Genomic DNA, 24748 nt, shown 5'->3' with positions numbered 1-24748 from the left:
GCGCGTCCCTTCCTGCAGAAACCCGAACGCGCTTTCCGCGTCTCTCCTGACAGGATGTGTTTCTTCATAAAAGTCAGTTTTTCTCTTGCAAATTCATCCTCTTTTGTTTCAGCTTCAGTCGATCTGCGGTCGTAGCTGAAGAAGAATCGAGTGAATGTGTTTAACTTTCTTCAAACGTTTCTCTGGTCTTCGCTTTAAAGGTGCGTGATGCTCTGCGGTGTGTGTGTGTGTGTCAGTGTCATAATAGACACACACACATGCGCTCGTGGATCTATTATCCCTCCCTGTGCTGATAGGTGGCGTGTGTTTCTCTCTCTCTCGAAAAGAAAAGGAGGAAAAAGTGTCATTAGAGGCGTGTAAACGCGTCAGTCCGAGCGCAGGTTTGAGTCCTGGAGTCTGTGAGAGGATTCAGTCGCAAACCTGCGCGTCAGGAATAACGCGCGTCTGTTTCTCAGGCTTTATTCTGGACCCAGAGACTAACACACACAACACACACTCCTGCCGCCGACACGACACGGTAAGACGCACTCTTTTTTACCTTCATATCATACTTTTGTTGAAATAGTCGTCGTTAGAAATTAAGCACTTGTGCTGGAATCAGGATGCTCGAGCACAGGTACAACTGCGCGCGTGTCAAGTTACCTATGCCTTCACCTGTGCAGGTGCGCTAAAACACTTGGTGAACTTGTTTCAAACTGACGTTTTATTTTAGGATAACTTCATGCTAAATATTTGAAATTTTACAAACATTTTTTTTCTTTAGGTTAATATTTTGTTCTGTGTGAGATCAATAATAGGGAAGAGTGTACAATTTAATGCATAGATTTTATTGGGCATTTTTGTCTAGAACAATTTTGACTACAATTTTAAGTTGACATAAAATTACAAATATATACATAACGGCACTTTATAGTTTGATGTAAATATCAAAAATATTTTACAGTATTATATCTCACTGCATGTTGATGAGAGTGTATATTTGATTCACAGATGATGTTGATGATATCTGTAATACAGTAAAGCTGCACATTTATCCAAACATGTATCTTGTTATCATTAGAAATATTAAACAAACCTTTAAACATTCTCAATATAGTTTTCTCTACAGAAATAAAGTTTCATGCCTGCACATAAAGCAGATCGAACAGCATAAACTAAATCTCTTAAAACGATATAAATCTGTATTTTTCACATTTATTTTTTACCTAGAAATAAATACGTTTATAATGCAATATTTTAGTATTATGCTTTATATGTATGCTTAAAAATGACAGACCATTAACTGAGCCCTTTACTTAAAATTGTCTCTTCTTCAAGTTCCCAAAAATAAGTTAGAAAAAAATGACACTAGCTGCTTTTAAAAGCAAAATTATCTTACTTTTTTTTTCATTACTACTAGTCAAATATAAATCTAGATTCTGACCTATACAATTTTTTTCACGTCATTCAGTTTTTTGTGTATATCAGAGATTACAGCAACAGGACACACGCGCCCTTAAAGTAAATGCACCCGTCGGTACTCCGGTCCGATAGTCTCTGGTGATCAGATGCATGGCAAGAGAAAGGCTGCGCGCTCCCAGAATGATATCAGACCCTGTGAACAATCACATTCACTCACCCATGTGCCTGTGTGTTTCTCTTGTGTTTCTGCTCGGGCTGATGGGCTGCCAGAGGACGCGTCTCACCCTGCGCATTGTTCAAGTGTTCGCTCGGGTTTGAGTCCATGCAAACTGCCATCTGATCCACGTTTATCAATGCGGGAGCTGATCATGGCGGATGGCCCCCGGTGTAAGAGGCGAAAGCAAGCCAACCCGCGGAGGAAAAACGGTAAGAGCTGCTGGGGAAAGTGTCCTGGTGCGGTGCGTAAATGGATGCGTGACGCAGGACAGATTGAGATCAGACCGGGGTGATCAGACTTAGTGTATGCTTGTAAATAATAGAAAAGAGCAGAAGTATAATTTGGACTAAACGGGCGTGTTGTATACAAAGGCCACGGAGAGTTTTGCTGTTTGAATTTGTGCGCAAGTTACAGTGAGTTTGGAAATGAAAGTTTGTGCGTAAATCGTCCGCACCGTTACACGCGCTGTGATCTATCGCTTATGTTAGATGCCTGTGGATTCATTACACTCGCGTTTTAATTTGTTAAGGAAGCTGTTGACAATCCAAAGACATCGACGGGCTTTTGAAAATAGTCAGCCGCCGTGCATTATTTTCATTCATTCTTAACGCATGAATTAGTGCTCCTCTGTAGCGGTGTTGTGCTTGTCGTGTGTTTTTGTGTGGGGTGTGTATAGAGCCCCGTGAGTCGCAGTGAATGTCACACAAGTGCAGCTGGCTATAACACGCTAATGTTGTCTGATTAAAACGCATTAATGCTTTTGTGGTAAGCAGAATGAGTTTGGATCAACTTATTTTATTCACTGGTGTTGAATGCGTGCCAAGTTGGTGTTTGGGCGTTTTGAACAAGCATAAATATTCTATAATTACATAAACTAAACATGCCGTATGAGCGCAAAACAACAAACGATGTGAGTTTATAGAATGGATTGCATTAGAATCGTGCGCTAGTGTTTGGGTTTGTTGGTTCGGTTATCTGCACATTTGCGTAAATGTGAGTTTTAATGCATCTGTTTCACGGGGATTAAACGCTGTAAACACAGATCACTTCAGATGTATCTCCATCTCTCCTTTATGAAATGTTTCATATTGATCCGAAAAAATCAATACGAGCCTTTTCACCCTCACGAGTCTCTTTAAGCACCAAAGTTAAAAAAAATATTTCTATACAGCACATCCGTTTATAAGACTTTTGCGCATGTAAAAACTACTAATGCGTATTAACGCACTTCATTAAATGTATTCAAAAATCATACGCGTGATACGCGCCTTTGTGCTTTATACACAACCTGCTTATTTTGCATGAAAATAAAGTAAATGCTTCTAATTGGTGTTTATATATTTTGGGAATGATTGTTCGTGGACACAAGAGTGTTGTTTTGGCTTACTAAAAAATGAAAGATGCATCGGTAAAAATGTGTCCTGCTATGAAGTGACAGTCTTACTGAAATGAGGGCACAGATGAAATATTCAGGGATGTTGGATGGCTGCAGATTTGAGCTTAACATGAGAGTAAAATGTGTTTGTATTATAAAACACCTGCTGGATTCTGTGTCCAGGTGTGTAGCGGAAGATGGCAAACATTTAGCACATACAAATCATTCAAAAATAAAAAGAATTATAAGTATGTACATATTGGTTACATCTACCCCATAAATGTTTAGCATTAAAAAAAAGATAATCAAAAAATGGACAAAATGATTACATGCATGTGTCCGGCTGTGTTTTCTCTACGAAAGAAAGCTTGAAACACTAAGATAAATTTCAATTCTCTCTGCAAACATACAGTATTGCTTCAGTTCCAATGTATCACATAGAGATGAAACTCCCGGTTTGAACAGACTGTATAGGGAATCTCATGTGTAAGGAGCAGGTCAGAGTTCGGGAGCTGGAATCCAATCGCGGATGCTGCTGTGTCCAGGTGTAAAAGTTTTGTCCCGCCGTGAAGGTTTCTCTGTATGTGATACAGCTGTGCTTTAGTTGTTTTTAAACACTTTACTGTACCCGTTTGTGGTTCTGAATGTGATGCACGGAGGTCAAGACGGGTGTTCGTGTGTCTTGCATGTAGGGGAAGTCTTTCAGAGGCCTCAAACCACAGGAAGACCCACTTCCCCCTAAGCAGATGACTGCCGCGGGTCGTCCCGAGACGCATATTTTCACACGTTTCCTGCAGCACAAAGACGCGCCCCTCCATTCAGCGTGCTACGCTCCCGCTCGGCAAGATTGATTACATCATTTCAGGTTGGGTAAAGCTCCTCTGTGGCGAGAGGAGAATCTCACTGTTTGATTATGGCGGCTGAGCCTCGCTTGCCGAATTAGGAGGGGGGCGATTCTTTAGCTCGGGCTGCTCTTTCATCCCCAACAATGGCAGATTCCACCCCGTCTAAACTGTTTCTGTGCCCCCATTATGGCGCACGGCTCCCTGGCCGCCCGGCCCCTCCTCTGACTCTGTGTTTGGGAGGAGCGGGGCCGCTCACAGCTGACTGTCAGTCGTAATGTCTTTCATTTACATGTGTGTAAGGTGAACGGGGCGAGAGCATGTACCTCTGGTCCCCTGCACGCTTTTCTTACACGGGAAGAAAACTGTTGAGCTTCCAGACTTCAGTTTTTTTACTGCGGTTTGTTAAATGCTACTCACCAGAGTTTTCCTTGCGAGCGGCATTCCCGGGCAATTTTTTGACGTGGCTCTGAAATCTATGCTATTTCTGTGGTGTTGGACTGATTCTGATTTAATCGGTGAATTTGTCAGTGTATAAATAACAAGAAATTTGTATTTTTGTCTTGGATAGGTTGATGAGTTTGAATATTCATTTGCATTTCAAAAATTATCCTTACATTTTATCTGTCGTATTAAAAGCAGAAGGGAGCATTCAAGACTAAAACAATTTAACTCGTTTACTTGTTTAAGTTATTTTTTTCCTAAATCATAGCAGAATAGAAACACCTGTCATTCAAAACCTGCCACACATACTCCACCCCTCGCAGGTTTATCTACTCATTATTCTGACTATAATTTGATCATCAGTATTAACAGCAAGAACTCCAATTTCCATCGCACGTTTCAATCCGTTTCCCCCAAAATCTGTGCCAAAAATGTCCACAGGCTTGTAATGAACTGCCCTTATTTAAATCCCAAATATCATTTAATGTACACCAGTAGTAATTTCTTCTGTGTTCTTGCTTGTGAAGATATTTTATATTTGGAAGGGAACCCCCCCACCCCACACGCACGCACACGCACGCACAAGGCCGATAGCTCAGTGGAAATGCCTTAGGTGTGACTTCACTTTCACTCACATCAGCGCTGTCCCAACTGCCTTTCATATCACATCCACTGCGTCTCCACCGGTAAACATTCCCCGCGGGCTGAACAAAGAACGCAACCCTTTCTCCTTAATCACAACCCAGCCCCTCGCTCTCGCTCGCTCTCTTTGCCAGCGTACAACATTTGCATTCAGCTTTAGAGAGCGTGCATGAGAAGGGGGTAGAGCGACAGAAATAAAGAGAGAATAAAGACAGAGGAGGGTGGGTGTCGAGAGCAAAATAACTGAGGTGTTTGTGAATGTTTGTTGGGCGTCCCCTGGTTACGGCCCTTATATAGACGCACACACACACACACACACACACAGATAGTGTTACGCAGTGGTGTGTTAGCTCTATTCATGGATGCACACTTTCACACTTAAGAGAAAATCATGTGTGTGAGACGCGGCTTTATGATGCTAGAAACAGGTGTGTGTGTGTGTTTAGATAATTTAATGTGTGGGCATGTGCGTGTGAGGATAGAAACACTTGTAAATGATTTTTCTTGGTTGGATAATCAAACTAAAGCTCTATAGAAAGTAACGTGCATACCCGACCGAATCTGTGAATTATTTTGAACGGATGTCAGCATTAATTTCACTGCACATCATTTCGCGGATGCTGTCAGCTCAGCGGAGCCGGACAGTAAATAACCCACCTCACTGATTATTTCTTCATTTCATTTTCTGACCGTTCAGCAAATTTCTTGATGATTTTAGCCCGATGATGGTTCGGACTGTTTTGGACAGATTTTCAAAATGTGAGCATTTCTGCTTCTCGTCCAGCGACATCATGTGATGAGAATTCCACAAACTCAGAACTTTGACCAGAAAGATTATCAGCCTGTGGGATTGATCCCGATTTACTTCAGCAAACACCTTTGTAAGAGAGGGTTAGTTTGTAAAAGCGTCCTTTGTTAGAGGTGCTGGTAAAGTCCTGCCAAAGCATTACGCTTGCAACACCAGCATGACAGGTTTGATTCCCAGAGGATGCATCTCCATATTAATATATAGTTTGAATACATCATCGTTTGTTCAGAGGTTGCATTTTACACCTCCAGAAGGAGTTCATAATTGTATTTTATTTATTTCACCAATTATTCAGCTTTTGACTTACAGTAAGAATATAAAGTTAAAAAAAATAAAACCGGTCAGAACGTTTAAGAACATCTGGAATTAAATGAGAAATATTTGATTTCTGAGTTCTGATTGCAGACTTTTGCATCTAAACACATCTCTTCTGAACCTTTCATATGTGACTCATTTTCATCATTGAAACAATACAAGACCTCAATGTAGTCTAAATTACAGTAGAAACAATTGAGATTTAAAAGAGATTTCCTCTCTATGTGTGCTTTACAGGAGATGATGTCGTTGTGTAATTGATCTCTTCAGATTAACTTATTGCATGTAACCCACATTAGGTTAGTTTTAAGTCATACATTTAACAGGAAAGAGATTGTGCGTGTGTGTGTGTGTGTGTGTGTGTGTCTGTGTGTGTGTGTGTGTGGGTGTGTTTGTGTGTGCATTCATGTGTGTGCATGCGTGTGTGTGTGTATGTGTGTGTTCAGCTGTCCGGTGTTTCTCATCTCAAGAGTTTATCTTAACATGTTTTCTGTGTTGTTCACAAGAAGTTTGTATAAAGTCCAGTGTGTGTTTTGATGTGAGATGGTGGGTGGTTAGTGATGGGTTGTAGTAAAACTGTAGTGCCGTCACAGACTTTTGGCACTTTGTTACCCATTTCCCTCTTTGTACAGTAATTGTAGCATTTTGAGACTGGCTAGCGTTTCCTGTGATTTGATAACTGGACGATGACGTCACTTAAAATTTTAATTCATGCATTTATCAGACACTTTTATCCAAAGCAACTTACAGTGCATTCAAACTCAATTGTTTGTACATTTTCTCGAGTATGTGTTCCTTGGTGATCGAACACATGACCTTTGCACTGCCCTGCCTATTAAGCTACAGAAACCTTGCCCAGAAACAACATAATACATTACAGTCTTATTGTAATTTAAATTAATTACATTTAGCATATCAATTTCTTATCAATAGTCAAATAAGGCAGTGGTTCTCAAATTTTTCAGTGTGCGGCTCCCCTTGTGTAAGGCACATTGCTTCACGGACCCCCCGAAATAAAATTTATGACAAAAAAATTTAAAAACTTATCAAACTTCAAATTTAAATTAAACAAATTAAATTATACAAAGTAGTGCTGTTTGTTAGTATCCTTTTTTAGGCTTAATTACACAGAATTCATGATAAATTAATGTATTTTATAAAATGTCATAAAACTGGGGCCCTCCTGGCACCATCTCGCGGCCCCCCAGGGGGCCCCGGCCCCCAGTTTGAGAACCACTGAAATAAGGAGTTCATAACAAATGGTTTTGTATGGCACTCAGTTTCCTGATGATATTTATACTTACATTTATCAGTTTGAGCGTCAAGAAAAAAGCCGTCTGTCAACCTGAAGTGTAGAAGGATTTGTTGATTTGCATTACATGTATACATTTTTATTCATTGCATTTTCAATATGCTTTTATAAAACAATCCTGTGTTTAAACCCTTAACCTTTTGTGCTAACGCAATGCTCTACCACTGAGCTATACTGAAGCACATATATAATGCGAGTAATGTATCTCGGATGATTTTTTTTAGAGGCGTATTTTCAGATCGAGGCAAAGTTATGAATGGAGAACGTCTCTGCTCACGTGTAGATAAATGACTTCATATGAAGCTCGTCATAGGACCATCTGCACCGGAGCATCGGTCCGGTCGGCCGCATGATTGTACGCACTTCTGGTCTTTCTCTATTGTGTGATGTTAGGCCTCCGTTTCATGCATCGACTCCTCGCGAAATATCACGGCTCATTTCAGATTCATTTTTCATTGTCTCTGCTTGTGCATCATAATATTGTGTGCAAGAAAAAAACTCTCAGGTGTCAACATGTTAATTTGCAGGAAGGGCTGGTGTGACTGCCACTCTTGTGCTGCTCAGGTGTGAAAACACGCATGTCTTCTTTTGGACACGCTGCCATGTTGCGCAGGTTTGTTCTGTATAAATTAGCAGGCTGAGTTTGATGGTCACATTATGTTGAAACGCGAGCGAGAGAACACGTTTTCATCTTTTCTCTTCTCAAGGTGATTTAAAAGGATGATTTCTGTACATGTTTTAACTTGGCTCATCTGTGCAGGAGAAATTGTGCGGGCGAAAGATTTAAAGGTATTTCAGGACGTAAGCCAGATCACACAAATGGTGATTCATACCTTATGTTAATTTGCAGTCATTATTAATGATAAGCATCAAATCAAAACCTATATAAGTACTGCAACCTCTTGATCACATGTTTGATGGGAAAAATAATAAACATCTGATTATTCATCAGTTATATATGTGCATGTGTACAGTCATTTCAATATAAATCCCCTTACGTAACCAAAGTAACGTGAAGCTCGCACAGATATGACAACGATCAAATCAATTTACAGTTTACTGTCACGTTGTAATGCAAAATGCTCCTATTGATGTATTACAGATAAATATATATACATTGTATAAGTCTCTTTTAAGGATTGTGTATAAAGATATGGCACACATTGAGGTTCTTCTCTTTGATTGTTGGATCTCTTCTGGCAAGGTCATGAGCTTCAAACAATCAATAGGAGATGTGCAGATATCAGATTGTGACATGAAAATAAATGACTTGAAATATGTGCGTTCATAAGATAGAAACGAAGATCATTACACCATCACATCAGGCTAAATCTGTTTATGAGGCCTCAGGAAAGAGAAGTGCGTTTAGGTTGACGTGTGAGATTTTGACGTGGGTTTTTCTATTTAGTCTTTAATGATCTCACCGTCAAAGCGGGGCAGGAAATTGTTGAAATTGCCGTTTGGCTTGTTTCTTTAACCTTAGGTAAAAGTGTGCCAAGGAGACGCTCGCGCGCACACACTTTTTCTCCCGGACGCGCGTGCTGTCGTTAATGGAGTCTGACTGCGGATAAAGCTTTGTGCCGAAGCGCCCGTCAAAGCGACGTCTCGCTGCTGTCACACACAAATGTCAAACAAACACCTCCTCAGGTAGCAGCGAGTAATCATACAGACAGCGTGTCCTCAGCCTTTCTCAGACGCCGGCATACAGGACGAACCCCAGGGCTGAGATTCAGAGCCATTACCTGCCCGTCTGTATCTGTGTGTGTGTGTGCGACAATGTTAATATTACCTGTTATCATTAACCTGTATGATTTAGTCTTGCTCAAAGGTTGATCTTTCATGGCTCAGGTGTTTTAATGGTTAAGGATCAGCTTTCTTTCAAATGTTTTAAAGTCACAAAAGCAGATCTCTCATGATTTGGTCTTGATCTAATAAGAAATGTTTAAGATCTGTATGTATGAGGAGATGTCTGCAACGTGCTCTCCATCTAATGTTTGCTCTCTTAAAGAAACAATCGAGACATTAAAGAGATCTCATTTGTGACTTTCCTACGCTCAATGACATCATGCGACCATTTCTCTGTGTTTCTCGGCGGTGGATGATCCTCTTCAGCTCAGCTTTGCTTTTTAACTCTGTCCTACTTCACAAACGTTATCAGCGCTCGTAATTAGCGAAGGAACGGCCGGTGAAAGCCTTTCTATCGGTAATTAAAGTAATGAAATATTCATTTCTGCCTTTTCTGTGAGGAGTGGGCAGTTCTCTTACAATAGCAGACAGTCTCATTTACAATTAGTGCGCACACACACAGATTTTCACTCACTTTAACCTCGCGTGTGCGTGTGTGTGTGTCTGTGAGGGAGATCTCTGTCCGACGCAGAGGTTACCTTTTCCCAACGGTGCAAAATCGACTTGACGTAAGCGTTCATCAGTCGCAGGATTTCACCTCGAGGTATTTGCATCAAATCAAGTCAGTCAAGCTATGACAAGTAGGACAGAGAGAGAGAGAGAGATTGTGTGTGTGTGTGTGTGTGCGTGTTTGGGGTCAAAGTGTGTGTTTGGCGTGCGTGTCAGAGGTGTGAGAGCTACGAGCACGATGGGTCACAGCATCATGGGTGTGAAGTCAAGAGAAGACACACGCACACGCTTCTGTCTGTCTGTCTGTCTGTCTGTCTGTCTGGAGAGGTTTCTCTTCATGTCACACAATACAAGACTTCTCACAGGACAAAGAGGAGGTGTGGGTGCTTTTGTGTATGCTAGGGCTGTGCAATTAATCAGTGAAATTTGTGATCCAAACAATTACAAAAACAAAATAATCAAGGTAAAACAATTATTGTGCATTTAAAATATAAATTGCATGCTGCTGGACTGATGTGTTAGTAAGGCACCACTGATTTGACACGTATAGCCTATTGCAACACTTACTAAAAGATTAAATAAATGCATGTTTTCAAAGTAATCATGTTAAATTATCGTGATTATGATTTTGCCTATAATCGAGCAGTCTTAGTATATGCATGAACAAAATTGTCCCCAGAACAACAATTTAAAAAAAAATAACTATACAAAATATTTAATTAATTAGAAAAAATATATGCACTCTATAAAAGAGCAAAAAATAATTTGTCATTGTGAAATAAGTATGTAATATTTGTAGCAAATAATTTTATTCGATTTTTGTTCATTGAATAATTTTCTTTATTTCTTTTTTTGGTTAAGGACCATCTTTCTTTACATGTTTCAAATAAGCAAGAGTATAGAGCGACAAAGTCAACACAGAAAGCAGATCTGGTCTTGATTTAATAAAAAATGTTTAAGATCTGTATGTGGATAAATGCAAGTCTCTATTTGCTCCTTAAAGGGGCCATAGCATGAAAATCTGACTTTTTCCATGTTTAAGTGTTATAATCGGGTACTTTTATCAATCTAGAAAATGTGAAAAAGATCAACCCAGTAACTTAGTTTTGGTAAACCATTATCTACAAGCACATGAAAAAATAGGTAGTTGAAATTTGGCTCTCCTTATGATGTCACAAGGAGCTCTTATTATAATAATACCGCCCCTTAATCTGCACTAACCAACCACAGCGCTGCCATTTAGTGCAGAGAAAAGCACAATTGAGTTTTAATTGCAACAAACCACCATCATTGTGATCAGTGTTTGAATTTCATCAGCTCATTTGCATTTTAAAGGACACACCTAAAACGGCACATTTTTGCACAAGTGTCAATTTTAACATGTTATAATAAATTATGTATATGGTGTTTTGAGCTAAAACTTCACATATGTGCTCTGGGGACACCAAAGATTTAATTGACATCTTATAAAAGTCTTGTTCCATGGCCCCTTTAAATAGATCTCATTAAAGATATCTCACATGTTTCAAATAAGCGAGAGTATAGAGCGACAAAGTAGATTTTTGTTCATTGAATATTTCTTTATTTTTTTATTTATGAGATGAGTTTAATACACGAAACTGCATCCACATGAGCAGATGCACTACCCACCACACCAAAACTCCAATGGCGAGCAATATGTTTAAATGTGTGTGTGTTAATATTTACTATTGTGTATTTTATACGCCAGTGTATTTCAGTTGTGGTATTAGTCCAGATGAAATCCACACAGAATTGAAATGGAGCTTTACCTTTGTGAAACACATTACAGCAGTGAGCGTCTGTTGGGTCGTGTTTGGCCCTACATGAAAGATGAAAAGGTTTGTGTTTGACATGGAAATATTGCACAATTATTTTCTGGAGTGTTCCCGCGGAGGAGCTTTAGAGCGAGCAGATAAGTCTCGAATTGTTGAAAGTTTTAGAGAATATCTGCTCTCGTTCTGTCTCTGCTGCACTACAAAGCCAAAGCACTTTGCTAGTTCATCGCAAAAAACGCCTTAAATCCCCTAAGAGGAGAGAGAGAGAGAGAGAGAGAGAGAGAGAGGTTTAGTTGTATTAGTGTTTGGTTTCTCTTATATGAGCAGACATAGAGTACTGAGAGGAGTCAGGTGGGTCTGCTCACCTGAAGATTAACCACTATGACACATTTGTTCACCGAGTACAACTAGACTTTGACATGTGTTGAACACTGATGCAGAGAGCTAGAGAGCGCGTGTCCGGGTTTATCACAGTGTGACATTAATAAAAGCCGCCCTCTCCAACAGAACGACCAATTAAATCCCAAAGCACACGCTCGGAAACTCCTGAAAATCCAGTGATATAGGCTCGGAGTCTCCACTCGTCTGAAGGAGGGGAACGGAGACGCTGGACGAGCTGGAGAAGATCCGCTGCTCCGGCAATCACGCGGTTAACCGAATTAAACAATTTGCAAACAGATGAAGTCAGTCAGTCAGTCTTAAACATTTTTCCTACAAAACAATTACTAAATTACAGTACATAAAAACCGTTCTCTGTCAGTATTTATGCAATCAACATAACCAAGAAACAAAACAATTTAATGTGGAAAAAAATCATCATTCATCTGCATTATAATTGCCGCTTTTCCTCGTGCACGGCGGCAGTTAATTAAAATTGTGATTAAATCCATCCCGCCGCCTAAGATGTGTTTCTCCAAACAGGTGGTACAGAATTTAAAAGTAAAGAGAAAAAGCGTAATTAGCATTGGAAATTGAGAAATTGCCTGCAAGAATCGGTGTTAATTTCATTCTCTGATGAGGTGATTTATAACAAGCCTCATCCGCACGTTTCCCAGCATGCACCGTCAATGTGTTTGCTAAATATTTGAAGTGTTTTAAGGCAGAGAGCTGCGCAGTTTCTGCTTGGGCTGATGGCTCATCTCCTGTGACAGACATTTTCCAACGAGGATTTAACAGTCCATGTAGAGAATGGTTATCTGTCGTCTACAGCGAGGTGACCATCATGCGTCCAATAATACACTGCCTGCTTTTACGGTCATGACAGGGTTTGTTTTATAAATGTGAATGAAATCCAGTTATGTGAGATCAGACAGAACAGTCATTGCTGTAGTTACTCGGATGAAAACATTGATTATTGTTTATGTTTGCATGTGCATATTTGTGTGTTTTATATATGTAAAGATACAGCCAAGAAAAAAAAAAACATTAAGAGACCATTTTAGTGGTACCTTTCAGTTTTACTAGGTATGTGTTTCAGTAAATGTTTTGTTTCATTCTGCCAACTTTCTGCCAAATTCTTAATAAAAATGATGTTTTATTTGCATTTATTTACTGAAAATTGAAATGGGAAAAACAGTCAAAATTACAAAAAAGCAGCAGTGTTTTCCAATCTTCAATGCTGCAGAGAAAACAAGTTCAAATTAATTTCTCAACCACAAAATTCTCATTTTATATGCATTTGTGGAAAAAATATTTTTTTTGGGGAAAAACCCAGATTTTTAGTGACATCTTGTCATGCTTGTCATGGGTAACTTTATGTGACTCCTGAGGTTTGCTTTTGTTGCAATTCAACAGACAGTGGACTAAAATTATCCCAATACATCTATAAATGATGATTCAAATCAAAACTGGAGTGGTCCACGGCTGTAAATATAATCTATAATGTAAATATATTGGTTGATACAAAAAGCACAAGCCTGTTATATACAGACACATTGGATATGATGTGTTTCTGCTGGCACCCAACGTTTACAGCAGTGTGACAAATATCTGGAGGTGTGTGGTGTCAGGGTGTGTTTGTAGTGTCGTGTCTGAGACTCAAGGTGTTGTGTATGTTTAGCATGTCAAATGTAGCTCACACACAGCTCCTTATCTCCAAAGACCCCGACCACACCACACAGATTTCCTTTTATTATGATTTCATCCTCATCCTCTTCCTCTCTCTCTCTCAGTGGTCCGGGTCATGTGTGATCTGACAGGTATTCCAGAGCGCAGTGACCCAAACACACTTCAGCTGTCATACACACACACACACATTTTGCATGTGGTTTGTGTAACTCAGATGTATCTTTGAAGTGTGATGTGTTGCATTTATAAATCTGTGGAGGATTTCAACTTTTAACTGTGTTCTGCTTTGCTATCTTTATGCTTTTAATGAAAATTTAGCATTGCAAAAATATAAAATTTTTTACTAATATGAGCTTGTACAAATGCATGCAATAATAATAATGATTCAGAGAGAATTAGTACAATATTTTTAGTTGAAGTGCATGAGTCACAACGTATTTTATGAACTACACTGCAACAAGCATTGCATAGCTTGAATAAATGAACATGCATGTGTGCACGTGTGTGTGTGTGTGTGTGTGTGTGTGTGTGTGTGTGTGTGTGAGAGAGAGAGAGATAGACAAAAACACACTCACACATGTGTGTGTGTAAAGAGTGTGAGAGAGAGAGAGAGACGGGCCTGGAGAGGCGGGGATGGGTGAGTATTGGTGGATTTCACAGGTAACTGGATTACGTGGGCACATAATTGATCCATTTGGGGGTAAAATAACGGAGCTCTAAGCTTTGGAAATGGAGTTTATGAAACAGGCGTTCGTAAATTCAAAGGAATCAATATGTCAATTTTATTACATCTTCAGGGTAGATGAGTTTTAAAAGAGCCCTGTCTTATATTCTGTCTGTGTACAGGTCCAGGGTGACTGTTTGTTTGATGTTGATGTTTCATTATGTACAGGAGAAGTGGGGTGAACCAGGGCCGCCCGCTTTGGCCGTCTGCAGAAAAAAAAAAAACGCTGTTTGTCAGCGCTGGCTGTGGCGCACGAGAATGATTCTTTAGACGCAACCTTTTAGTGCACCTAGAAAAGACAATAAAGCATTCCTCTCTCTTCAAGCCGTCCATTTATAATGCAGGAAAGTGGATTAAGAGCATTTCTGCATTTTCATCGGTAAAATATTCACAATTCATTTACGCGGTAGCTCAGCCCAACTCGGTTTTATTACTTCTGCTCTAATTTAAATGAATTATGCAGGAAAAAACTGATGCAAACAGACAGAAATGCAGCGCTCGCTGCGGTTTCGTTTTTGTGTTGTCGAATTAAAACGTAGAGAAAGAAAGCAGGACTCTAAACGTTGTGCGAGAAAGTGTGCAGGTGGTGAAGAGAGAGAGAGAGAGAGAAAGGCTTGTAATTACTCGGCCCGGCGTGCTGGCATTTGTTGAACACCTCTCGCTATTATACTAGTTTATTTTCCAGCAAGTAAATTCGCGGAAGTTGGTGATGCTTGCGTTTTTAATTCAGCGTTCGCTGACTGACATCTGCTATCAATGCACGGCAGATGTTAGCGTGTACGCGAGGAGCACCGGGGCTCCAACCGAGAGCACGATTATTCGTCCTGTAGCTGTTGTAGTCGCAGGACGGATGACTGCTCAGCCAGAGCACAGTTTACAGCATCCACACACACACACACACACACACATGCATGCATGCATGCATATATACTGAATTAATTACTTGTGTTTGCGGTGAGAGAGAGAATCAGAGGTGAGTTAGTTCTCAGAGACAGTGTCTCACTCATTCACACGCTTTCAGCACGTCGACATGCGGCCCACTCCTGTCGATCTGAGCCGGTCACTTCTCCTGTCAGCACACCTGCAAGCGTGTGAACCACAAATAATGAGCGCAGATATTTAAGGACCGCCTCATTATGAGAGCGCTGCATCAAAACACAAAGGCGTCCGTTTATCCGGATATCTCGTATCGGTGCAGATCACATCCATGATATTTCTGCACGCTGCTTTTGTGGCGGTGGTATTTCGTGTTTGATTGTTTTCTTCCTCTTTCTGTTTTGCGATACCAATCGGTTCTTTCAAAGAGATCTTATCGTGGGTTATTCTCTACCGAACGTAGCACCTACTCAGAGAAGTTTGTTTTACAGGAGAAACATCACAAATGCAATCTTTATCTCTGCACTATAATCTTATGCGACTCATGAGAGATCTCAACAGTGTCTCAGACAGTGCTATCAACTTTAATAGTTTAGCGCTACTGTATGCTTTCACTCAACAGTCGACACAATTGTGAAGAGCATTTAAGGATGCATGACACTGAATGTCTACTGTACTTTGTGTGGGTTTGATCTCTTAGTCATCACTGTACACATTTTTTCTTATCGTATTGTTGAATAGCTGTACGTCTGTCACACACAGAGATGAAAGACACTGTAAGTGTGTAAACTCTTTTCACATTGATAGTACAGGTCTGAGTTACTAGTGTACACAAGGTGGTGGTGTCTTACACCCGACACTAGTGTTGTAGTCAAGACCACCTAAACCGAGACCAAGTCATGACCAAGACCAAGACAGGCCGAGACCGAGACAAGACCAAGACTTTAAAGGGTCAAGACCAAGACCAGTGCAACTCACTGCATTAAAACACTTATAAAATGTGGAATATGCATATGATTAGGCACTTCTTGTCTGTGCGTGCATGTGCGCGTGTGTATGTCATCAGAGAAGTTGATAAAATAATCAAAGGCATTGCAGATATGTGGGAATTTATCTTTGTCTAAGCAAATAAAAGTGAACAAAACTAAGGAGCTGAAATCAACTTAACCATTTATTCTGAACTGTCTTTCCATGGCTCGCCATCCACTTAACACAATTGCAGGTGTTTTTAGTAATAAAGTTAGAAAAAATGTCATTGGGAGAAACTTAAACAATGCCAACATGATATACCAAACCTGAATAAACTGCATAAAAAGTAATGATAAAAAATTTGTGATATGCCATCAGTTGTGGTCTTGACCGGTCTTGAAATAAAATTCCGAGTCCTCGTTGTCTGAGACCGAGTAAAAATGCGGTCGATTCCAAGACGAGACCAAGACCTTTAAAAAGTGGTCTTGAGACCGGTCTTGAGACTACATCACTACCCGACACACCCTAAAGCAAAATGCATTGGAAAGAAAGTGTGTGTGTTTGTTTGTGTGATGTTCACCTATCAAATGGTAATTCAATAGCTGCTTGTTGTGTAATTGCTTTGCGTTATCTCAATGAGTGCGAACTAAAAACATCATTACATCATGTACGGTGTGCAAAATAAGCCAGTGAAGATTACAGATGTGTGCGTCTGTGTGTTTGTATTGTAAGTGACTCTGTGTGGGGATTTGTGTTGAACTCAGATGTGGGTTAAATGCAAATTGAATGAGAATCAGGCAGCGATAATTATGGTGGAGTGGCGAGAGGTCAGTGGAGTAAAGGAGCCTGCAGAGAGACACGCTTTTCTCTGTATGTCTGCTCACCTGGTTACAGGTACACTTGACATTAGCTGCTTTTCTGTCGTTTGCTCACTGATGGTTAATTCAGATCATATTTAACAACTGTAAGAAACAACATACTGTAGCAACACACCAGCAACCACTGAGAACTTACGTTATCCGAATGTAATTATTTGCACGAGTAGATTACATACAGAGTCAATGCAAAGACACAAATAGACTCAAATTGAATGTGATACTCGCCTCAATGGCATCTTCCGTGCAAGTTGACAATTTTTTTAAAGTGTGAATTTCGCATGATAAGAGCAAGCAAAGAGCTTATTGACACTTCTGGTTTGACACGTACGATTGTATGAGAAAATAGGGGAATGCATTGTTTTCATTTGAGGTAAAGACAAGTCATCCTGCAAGTAATTTAGAGCGAGTATTTACTGCATATTATTCACATCGCTTTTGGTGTGCACATACCATTAGATCCGAGTGCTGTCGTGCTGAAAGTTTTGGCTAGTTGTCAACGTGTTGCAATCAGGGTTCCCATGGGTCCTTGAAATCCTTGAAAGTTTGTGAATCTGGGAGGAAAATATTCAAGGCCCTGGGAAGTTTTTGAAAATATACATGCATAGATACAGGTCATTGAAAGTGCTTGAATCTATTTCATGCAAGAAGATTTCTGGAAAATAATCCATATAATTCCCTGTGTAGTGTAGGATAATTCCCTGTGTAGTGAAGGATAATTATATCTACTGTATGCGAATGTTAATTCACACCAAAATTTTTGCATAGTTGTGTTTGACACATGAAAACGTCTCGGGTTACGTATGTAACTGTTGTTCTCTGAGAATGGAATGAGACGCTGCGTCTCCCTTGTCATACTTCCTGCGTCCCTGTAACGCCGTCTTTGCCAATATTTCAGATAGCGATATACTTCCTGACTCCCGCGTCACCCTGTCTTTGTCGTTAAGGCTCACCATTGGTTGAATTTGATATACACATTCAGACACACTTACCCCTGGAGGCATCCCCAAAGTGTCACCACAGTGACGCAACATGAGTTCCCTCGAAAGGGAACTGTAACAATGTATCTTAAAAGGTAACACGATGTAACCTTACTCTCACTTGAAATGTGTCCCCACATTTAGTCCTTGAATTTGAGGGTATTGGACCTGGAAAGTCCTTGAAAGGTCCTTGAATTTAAAGATAATTAAGGTGTGGGATCCCTGTGCTATGCATTTACTGATTTTCGCATGGGTTCCTTCTTTAGAAAACGCAGAAATATAGTCGATCACGTGTGGAAATAGAAATAATTCACTTAGGATAACAGTTTCATTGTCCAGGGGCTTTGAATGTTTGTTTCACACGTCTTAAATGCCATCAAACTGTGAAATCTTTCTCTGCAAGCTTTTACAAAGGATATAGATAACACCAAATTAATCAATACCATGTTTCTCTCTTTCTTTCTTTCTCTCCTGCTGGCTGTGAAACTGTGGATCTGTCCCTTAACATCCAACAGCAGGTAAGCGTATTTATATGTATCTATTTAAGTTTTATTAATATAATTTAATCACTACAAACTTTTGAACACCTTTTGCATTTGGGCTGAGATATCATACACATGTTCCTGCATTGCATTAGGAGCTCAAAGGTCATGGGTTTGATTCCAACAATATATTTGGATAAAGTGTCTGAATGCATATTTAGAAATGCAGTACTGTAGTATTTCTTGCTGTTCACAAAGTGTGGCTCCATTCCCAGGAAGCATTTTTTGAAATAAAAGTGTGCCAAATACATAAATGTAAATGTGCCACCGTTACAGTCGTCAGACACGAGGGTCGTCCACGTGTCGTTCAGCGACACTAATACCTCACACGTAATTACTATTTATTGGAAGTTCTGCTCATCCTCGCCGCTGCTGTTTTATCGCTCCTCTAAATAATTTCAGCAAATAAGAAGGTTTTGGGTTCCTGCGTCTCGGCTCCCGGTCATCAAAGTTTAATCGAAGCCACGTTTTAGTTTTTGAATAAAGAACACTTAAAAAATTTAGATGCAAATTATTTTGCATTATTCATGGTCTCGTCGTCCTTGTAGATTTAAACATTTGCCAGGCCACCTTGATTTGAGTCATTACCTCGACTCGGGCTGTTCCGTCATGAATAAGGTATTTCCTACAAGTGCAGCTCTCGCTTGATGAGCTTTTAAAGTGCTTCTACACCCCGTCTGCGTGCGCGCATGAGCGAGCCGAACACGGTGAGCAGAAATCCGTCTCAGGTGGCGATGAGGAAGCCAACTTTTTTAGCGTTTACCTGAAAGGCAGATGAGATCTTGAGAAATAAGCCAGCTCCTGTTCACAATTTCTGCTTTCTTTGTAAGAGCGAAGGGTGAAAAGCCCTGGAGAAACACATCTGAAAGAGAGCGAGACTGTTGGTTTTAATTACTCAACACAGATTGTCGCTCTGAAGCATGTGCTCGCGATCCAAACGCTCTGAGATTATTGACTGTTACCTGTACGCACTGACATATGGGATCAATTGTAATTTGCTTTAGCGTTTCTTCAGATCGTTGAACACACTCGCGCACACACACACAAAGAGAGCTCATGAGAGATATTAACGTGGCACAGAAGATGAAACGGTGATGATATGATTTGAAACATCCTGGCTCTTAGCATCACTTAAATCTACCTCGCAAGAACAAACCAGAGTCTTTAAATTATTCCTTTTCATCTGCACGCAAACAGCCATAAAATGATGAAATCTTCATATCCCGGCAGCTTTAACTATTAGAGTCTAAAGCGCGGCCCAAATCTGCCGTAATGAAACCGTTCTTTGTTTGTTTGTTTGTTTGCTATGAGAGAGAGAGAGAGCAGGTTAGATCCCGTGGCCTCTGCAAGAAAAATAAAGTAGTTGACACAGTGTCTCGATCATCTTTACTACCCGCTGGAAGAATTAATATTTAAACATTCTAATAATGCGGCTTGCCTTGCATGCACTTTTAAGCAAAGCAACAATATTTTTCACCTGGGGTAACACAATGATTTTTCTTCCTGCTGAGTGCAATTTCCCTTTCTAATGTGTCTGTGGAGCTTCCACCATTGGGCAGACCCTCTTTACTCTTTATTATTTCCCACTGAAAGAGAAAAAATATTCATGGAGGTAAATATATTGAAATGAATTTTCGTGTCCATGAGCAAAGGGAAGTTCGGGGCGGCATACTCCTTCTCCAAAGCGGGGTAATGATTGGAAAAAACATCCCGCGTTATTTGAGGAAGACTGCGGAAAATATACCGAAATCATCTGCTGTTTAAATATATCCACAAAAAGCCAAATAGCCGGCGTTTCTCTTCGAGCGTTATCACGTTGTTGTTTCTTTATTTATGTGCTTTCACATCACTCCTGACATATCTGCGGTTTTAAAAAAAATGCAGGTTTTTTTAAACTAATAGATGTTCCCTGTTGCGTAAAATAACTTAGATTTTTACTTTATTCTCTCTTTTACCTTAAAACCTTATGAAAAAGCTTCAATAAACCACTTATACGCAGCAGAACAGGTGACGAACAGAAAAGACAGGACAGCAGACAGGATACGTGTGGAGATCTGCGTTGTGTCACGGAAAATAGATTTCTGAGGCCTGAAGCCTTTGTAATTGATCAGGAATATGAATTGCTGAGTTGTGCGGGCAAATTGAACGACATAAATAAGAGTTATGATCCCCTGTTCTGTTTATGTGTAGCCATATAGTTGAAATGAAAAGAGCGCGCGTGTGTGTGTGTGTCAGTCAGTGACCCAGATATATTGAATATTCATGATACATTCACAATGATTCAGGTGGTGATATAAAAATAACTAAACAGCATAGTGAAAGTCCCAGTTATTTTAACAGGCTTTTTATTTGGCCATTAGTTTGGTGGTCCTTCTTGCGACTCATGAGTCGGAGATTGTTAAGACAGAGATATTTTAATAGGGTCTCTCTCTGATTGAAATTGATTCAAGCAAAAACACCATTAGAATAGCTGCTTTTACTGCCTTTCAGTGAATCAGTTTAAGTTCAAGTGAATCAGTTAAAAATCCAAATCCATGATTCATTTTGGATCGACAGAACAGTTTGGGGAAGTTCTGTGAGCCGTGCAGACAAATATCTTTGCGTTCTTTGATAGAAATGATTACAGAGAAATACTGGCCCGATCAGTGTTTTATGTCAAATTTTTACATACTTTAATGCACGTCCTCCTCTCAGGAGGTCTTCAAAGAGACGTGCTTTTTCCTGCAACGTCTCACCTGATTGAAATCTAGCAGCTGCCGGGCATCGCGTCTCATCTGTCGAGGTGGGAAAAGAGCAGGCGATTAGCTTCCACTTCACCATGTTTGAATCCCGTACGTGTCTGTGGCTCTTTGAAAAGAGATCACTCATGCTAAAGGAGCTCTGACAGGGCCGGGGCAACAGCCTTGGGTTCATTTTTACCCCGCGGGCAACACTGCTGTCTTCATGCACACAGACAGGTAAAATCAGAGGAAGTCGATGCTTTGAAGGGGTCGTTCATCCACACATCAAAATTCACATTGTCCAAACTCATATGTGTTACAGAACGCACTGTAAACTATCATCAGACAGTCACAATCAGTCATGAGACGTCTGAAAACCAGTATCGCTTGACCTCAAAAACATATTTATTTATTCTCATATACATAAATGAGAAGAAAAATCTAAAAGGGCCTTGTGAGGAAAAAAGTCATTTAGGTTTGAATGACATGAGTAATAATGGCAGGATTTGCATATTTGAACTGTCGCTTTAAGGCCTTAGTGTTACAGAGACAGAGAGGCGGACAGCTTGGAGGACACTGACAAAGAGTGATGGACATACACACAGACTGAGAGACAGACAGACAGAGAGAGATGAACAGAGAGTGATGGACACACAGAGAGATGGATAGACAGAGAGTGATGGACACACAGAGAGATGGATAGACAGATGGACAGAGAGTGACAGACAGACAGACAGATGAACAGAAAGTGAGGGACAGACAGACATACAGATTGGAGGACACTGACAAAGAGTGATTGACATACATACAGACAGACTGAGAGAAAGACAGACAGACAGACTGAGAGTGATGGACAGACAGACAGACAGAACGAGATTGATGGACAGGCAGACAGACAGACAGACAGACAGAGAGTGGTGGACATACATACAGATAGACTGAGAGAAAGACAGACAGACAGAGAGTGATGGACAGACAGACAGACAGACAGACAGTGTGGTGGACAGATGGACAGACAGAGAGTGAGGGACAAACAGACAGACAGACAGACAGAGTGTGGTGGACAGATGAACAGAGAGACACAGACAGACAGACAGACAGACAGACAGAGAGTGGTGGACAGATGGACAGACAAAGAGTGAGGGACAAACAGACAGACAGACGAGATGGACAGACAGACAGGCAAACAGACAGACAGACAGAGTGTGGATGACAGATGGACAGACAGAGACAGACAGAGTGTGGTGGACAGACAGAGAGTGAGGGACAGACAGACATACAGACAGAGATGGACAGACAGACATAGTGTGGTGGACAGATGGACAGACAGAGAGTGAGGGACAAACAGACAGACAGACGAGATGGACAGACAGACAGGCAAACAGACAGACAGACAGAGTGTGGATGACAGATGGACAGACAGAGACAGACAGAGTGTGGTGGACAGACAGAGAGTGAGGGACAGACAGACATACAGACAGAGATGGACAGACAGACATAGTGTGGTGGACAGATGGACAGACAGAGAGTGAGGGACAAACAGACAGACAGGCAAACAGACAGACAGACAGGCAAACAGACAAACAGTGTGGTGGACAGAGACAGACAGACAGATGGACAGAGAGTGAGGGACAAACAGACAGACAGACAAACAGGAATGGACAGGCAGATGGACAGACAAACAGACAGACAGACGTTTCACGCTGACACACTGAGTTATGATCAGAGAGAACAGCGCTTGCTGTGTGTGGAGAGTTTTTACTCTGGACTGTTGGGAATGTGGAGTAGATGGACGGGGATTTGGTGTGTGGCGGTCGGAATGACATTCCTTCAATTAGATAAACACCTGTCTAATTTAAGAGTCTCACTGACAACAGCAGTTCACTGGAATGACACACACACACATTTACTAAATAGAGACATAAATCTAACAAACAGATCGTGATGGAGACCTCATTCTGAGAAATGTCTTGACCCCTTACCCAATCCTTTCTGTTTTACACTTTCATTACCACATTATTTAGCCACGTTTATTAAGCTGTTAGCTCAGAAACAAGCACAGTTTATGTGTACAGGAGATTTCTTCTTTGTGTTTTGGGTATGTGTGTTGTGTTTTCATGGTTGTGTTTTTAATGTCCATGCACAAACACACACGCAGCTGTAACAACACACGTGTGCATCAACACACACAGCAGCTCAGGAGGGTAAAATCATGGGACGTTTACACCGGTATTGCATTCAGTGCTCTTTGTTTAAGTGTCTGTCCACTTCTGCAGCTAATCTCTCCAGCACAGTTTTTTATACGAGCTGTTAATATTGATTGGTGGGTTAGACACTGCAGGATGCAATCACAATAACAGGCTTCTGTGTGTGTGTGTGTGTGTGTGTGTGTGTGCGCGCGTGCGTGCGTGCGTGCGTGCGTGTGTGTGTGTGCGCGTGCGTGCATGTGTGTGTTGTGCAATGATCATTGTAATGCTGAGCACCTTGAAGACTAATGAGCTTTTATTTTAATGACCATCAGAATTATGAAGGTCACTGTACACACGACAGCTGCCGAGACCGAGACAGGTTTGCATTTACAGTCTGATTTTATTTCTGTCTTTCATGGATCTGTGATGCGCGTGGCTCTCATCCGCCTCTCTGTCACGCACTCCAAGCGTCTTCAAACCACCTTATGCAGCCATCTCAAACACAGGTCATGCTTCAAAGAGCACATCTTTATTAGATGACCGAAATCTCTTTTTGAGTCCTCGAAATGACTTTAGACTGACACTTTCTTATACACAGTGAAACATTTACTGTGGTGAGAAACACAACACGGGCAATTCTGCAGTGTTTAAAACGAACATCTTTTACTTCAGATCTTTTTTATCTTCTCTATATTGGACTGACGTCATCTTCTAGAATTAATGCAAATTGTTGCTACACTGGGGCGCGTTTCCCGAACAACTACGTAACTCGCTGCTGAACCAACATAGTATGATGCATAGTTGGAGAAACTGTCACGACTGTTTCCCGAAAGCATAGTAACTTTGTCACATATTCGTCGTTTGAACCATATTGGTTTAACAACATAGTTGATGATGTCATGTGGGAGGTGGAGTACTAATTAAACGGTTCAAATCTATTTAATGTCAGATTATTGTAAATATAATGTAAATGTAATGTAAATAACATATATTGCAGCGGACAACTGATTTTGTTATCGTGATTTAGTTATTTGTTTTTTTTAAGATATTCATGCACAAGTTCCCTCTTATGTCACTCCTCTCAGGGATTCCCCAGGGTCTTAAAGCTCAAAGGACTGCCCACATGTGCGGTTTTCAAATGCAGCGCTTTAATTCTGTTTAAAAACTTAAAGACGTAAAAAAGTTTTCATATATTTAGAATCATGGATATAGAATGTACTACATGTTTTTTGTTTATTTTGTTCAAAAGCATGATCAACGTAAGTCTACATATTATAATAAGAAGGAACGATACTTCTA

General features: G+C 40.5%; 1 protein-coding gene across 3 annotated transcripts in view; it reads left to right on the top strand.

Moving 5' to 3' along the window:
- Positions 1-275: 275 nt before the first annotated feature.
- Positions 276-24748, top strand: part of zeb2b (zinc finger E-box binding homeobox 2b) — a 67241-nt gene continuing 42768 nt past the window's right edge. The window contains exons 1-2 of one of the 3 annotated variants that reach the window (XM_055213576.2): positions 276-517; positions 1672-1827. In XM_055213576.2, coding sequence (XP_055069551.2) covers positions 1755-1827 — 73 coding nt within the window. In that variant the 5' untranslated portion in view covers positions 276-517; positions 1672-1754. The remainder of the gene's footprint in view (positions 518-1671; positions 1828-24748) is intronic. The other 2 variants (XM_073870639.1, XM_073870640.1) reach the window with 2 other exon arrangements.

Source organism: Misgurnus anguillicaudatus, chromosome 8 (genome assembly GCF_027580225.2).
Source record: "Misgurnus anguillicaudatus chromosome 8, ASM2758022v2, whole genome shotgun sequence".
NCBI classification, from domain to species: Eukaryota; Metazoa; Chordata; class Actinopteri; order Cypriniformes; family Cobitidae; genus Misgurnus; species Misgurnus anguillicaudatus.
The sequence above is the reverse complement of the archived record's forward strand: the minus strand, read 5'-3'. Positions and strand labels throughout refer to the sequence as shown.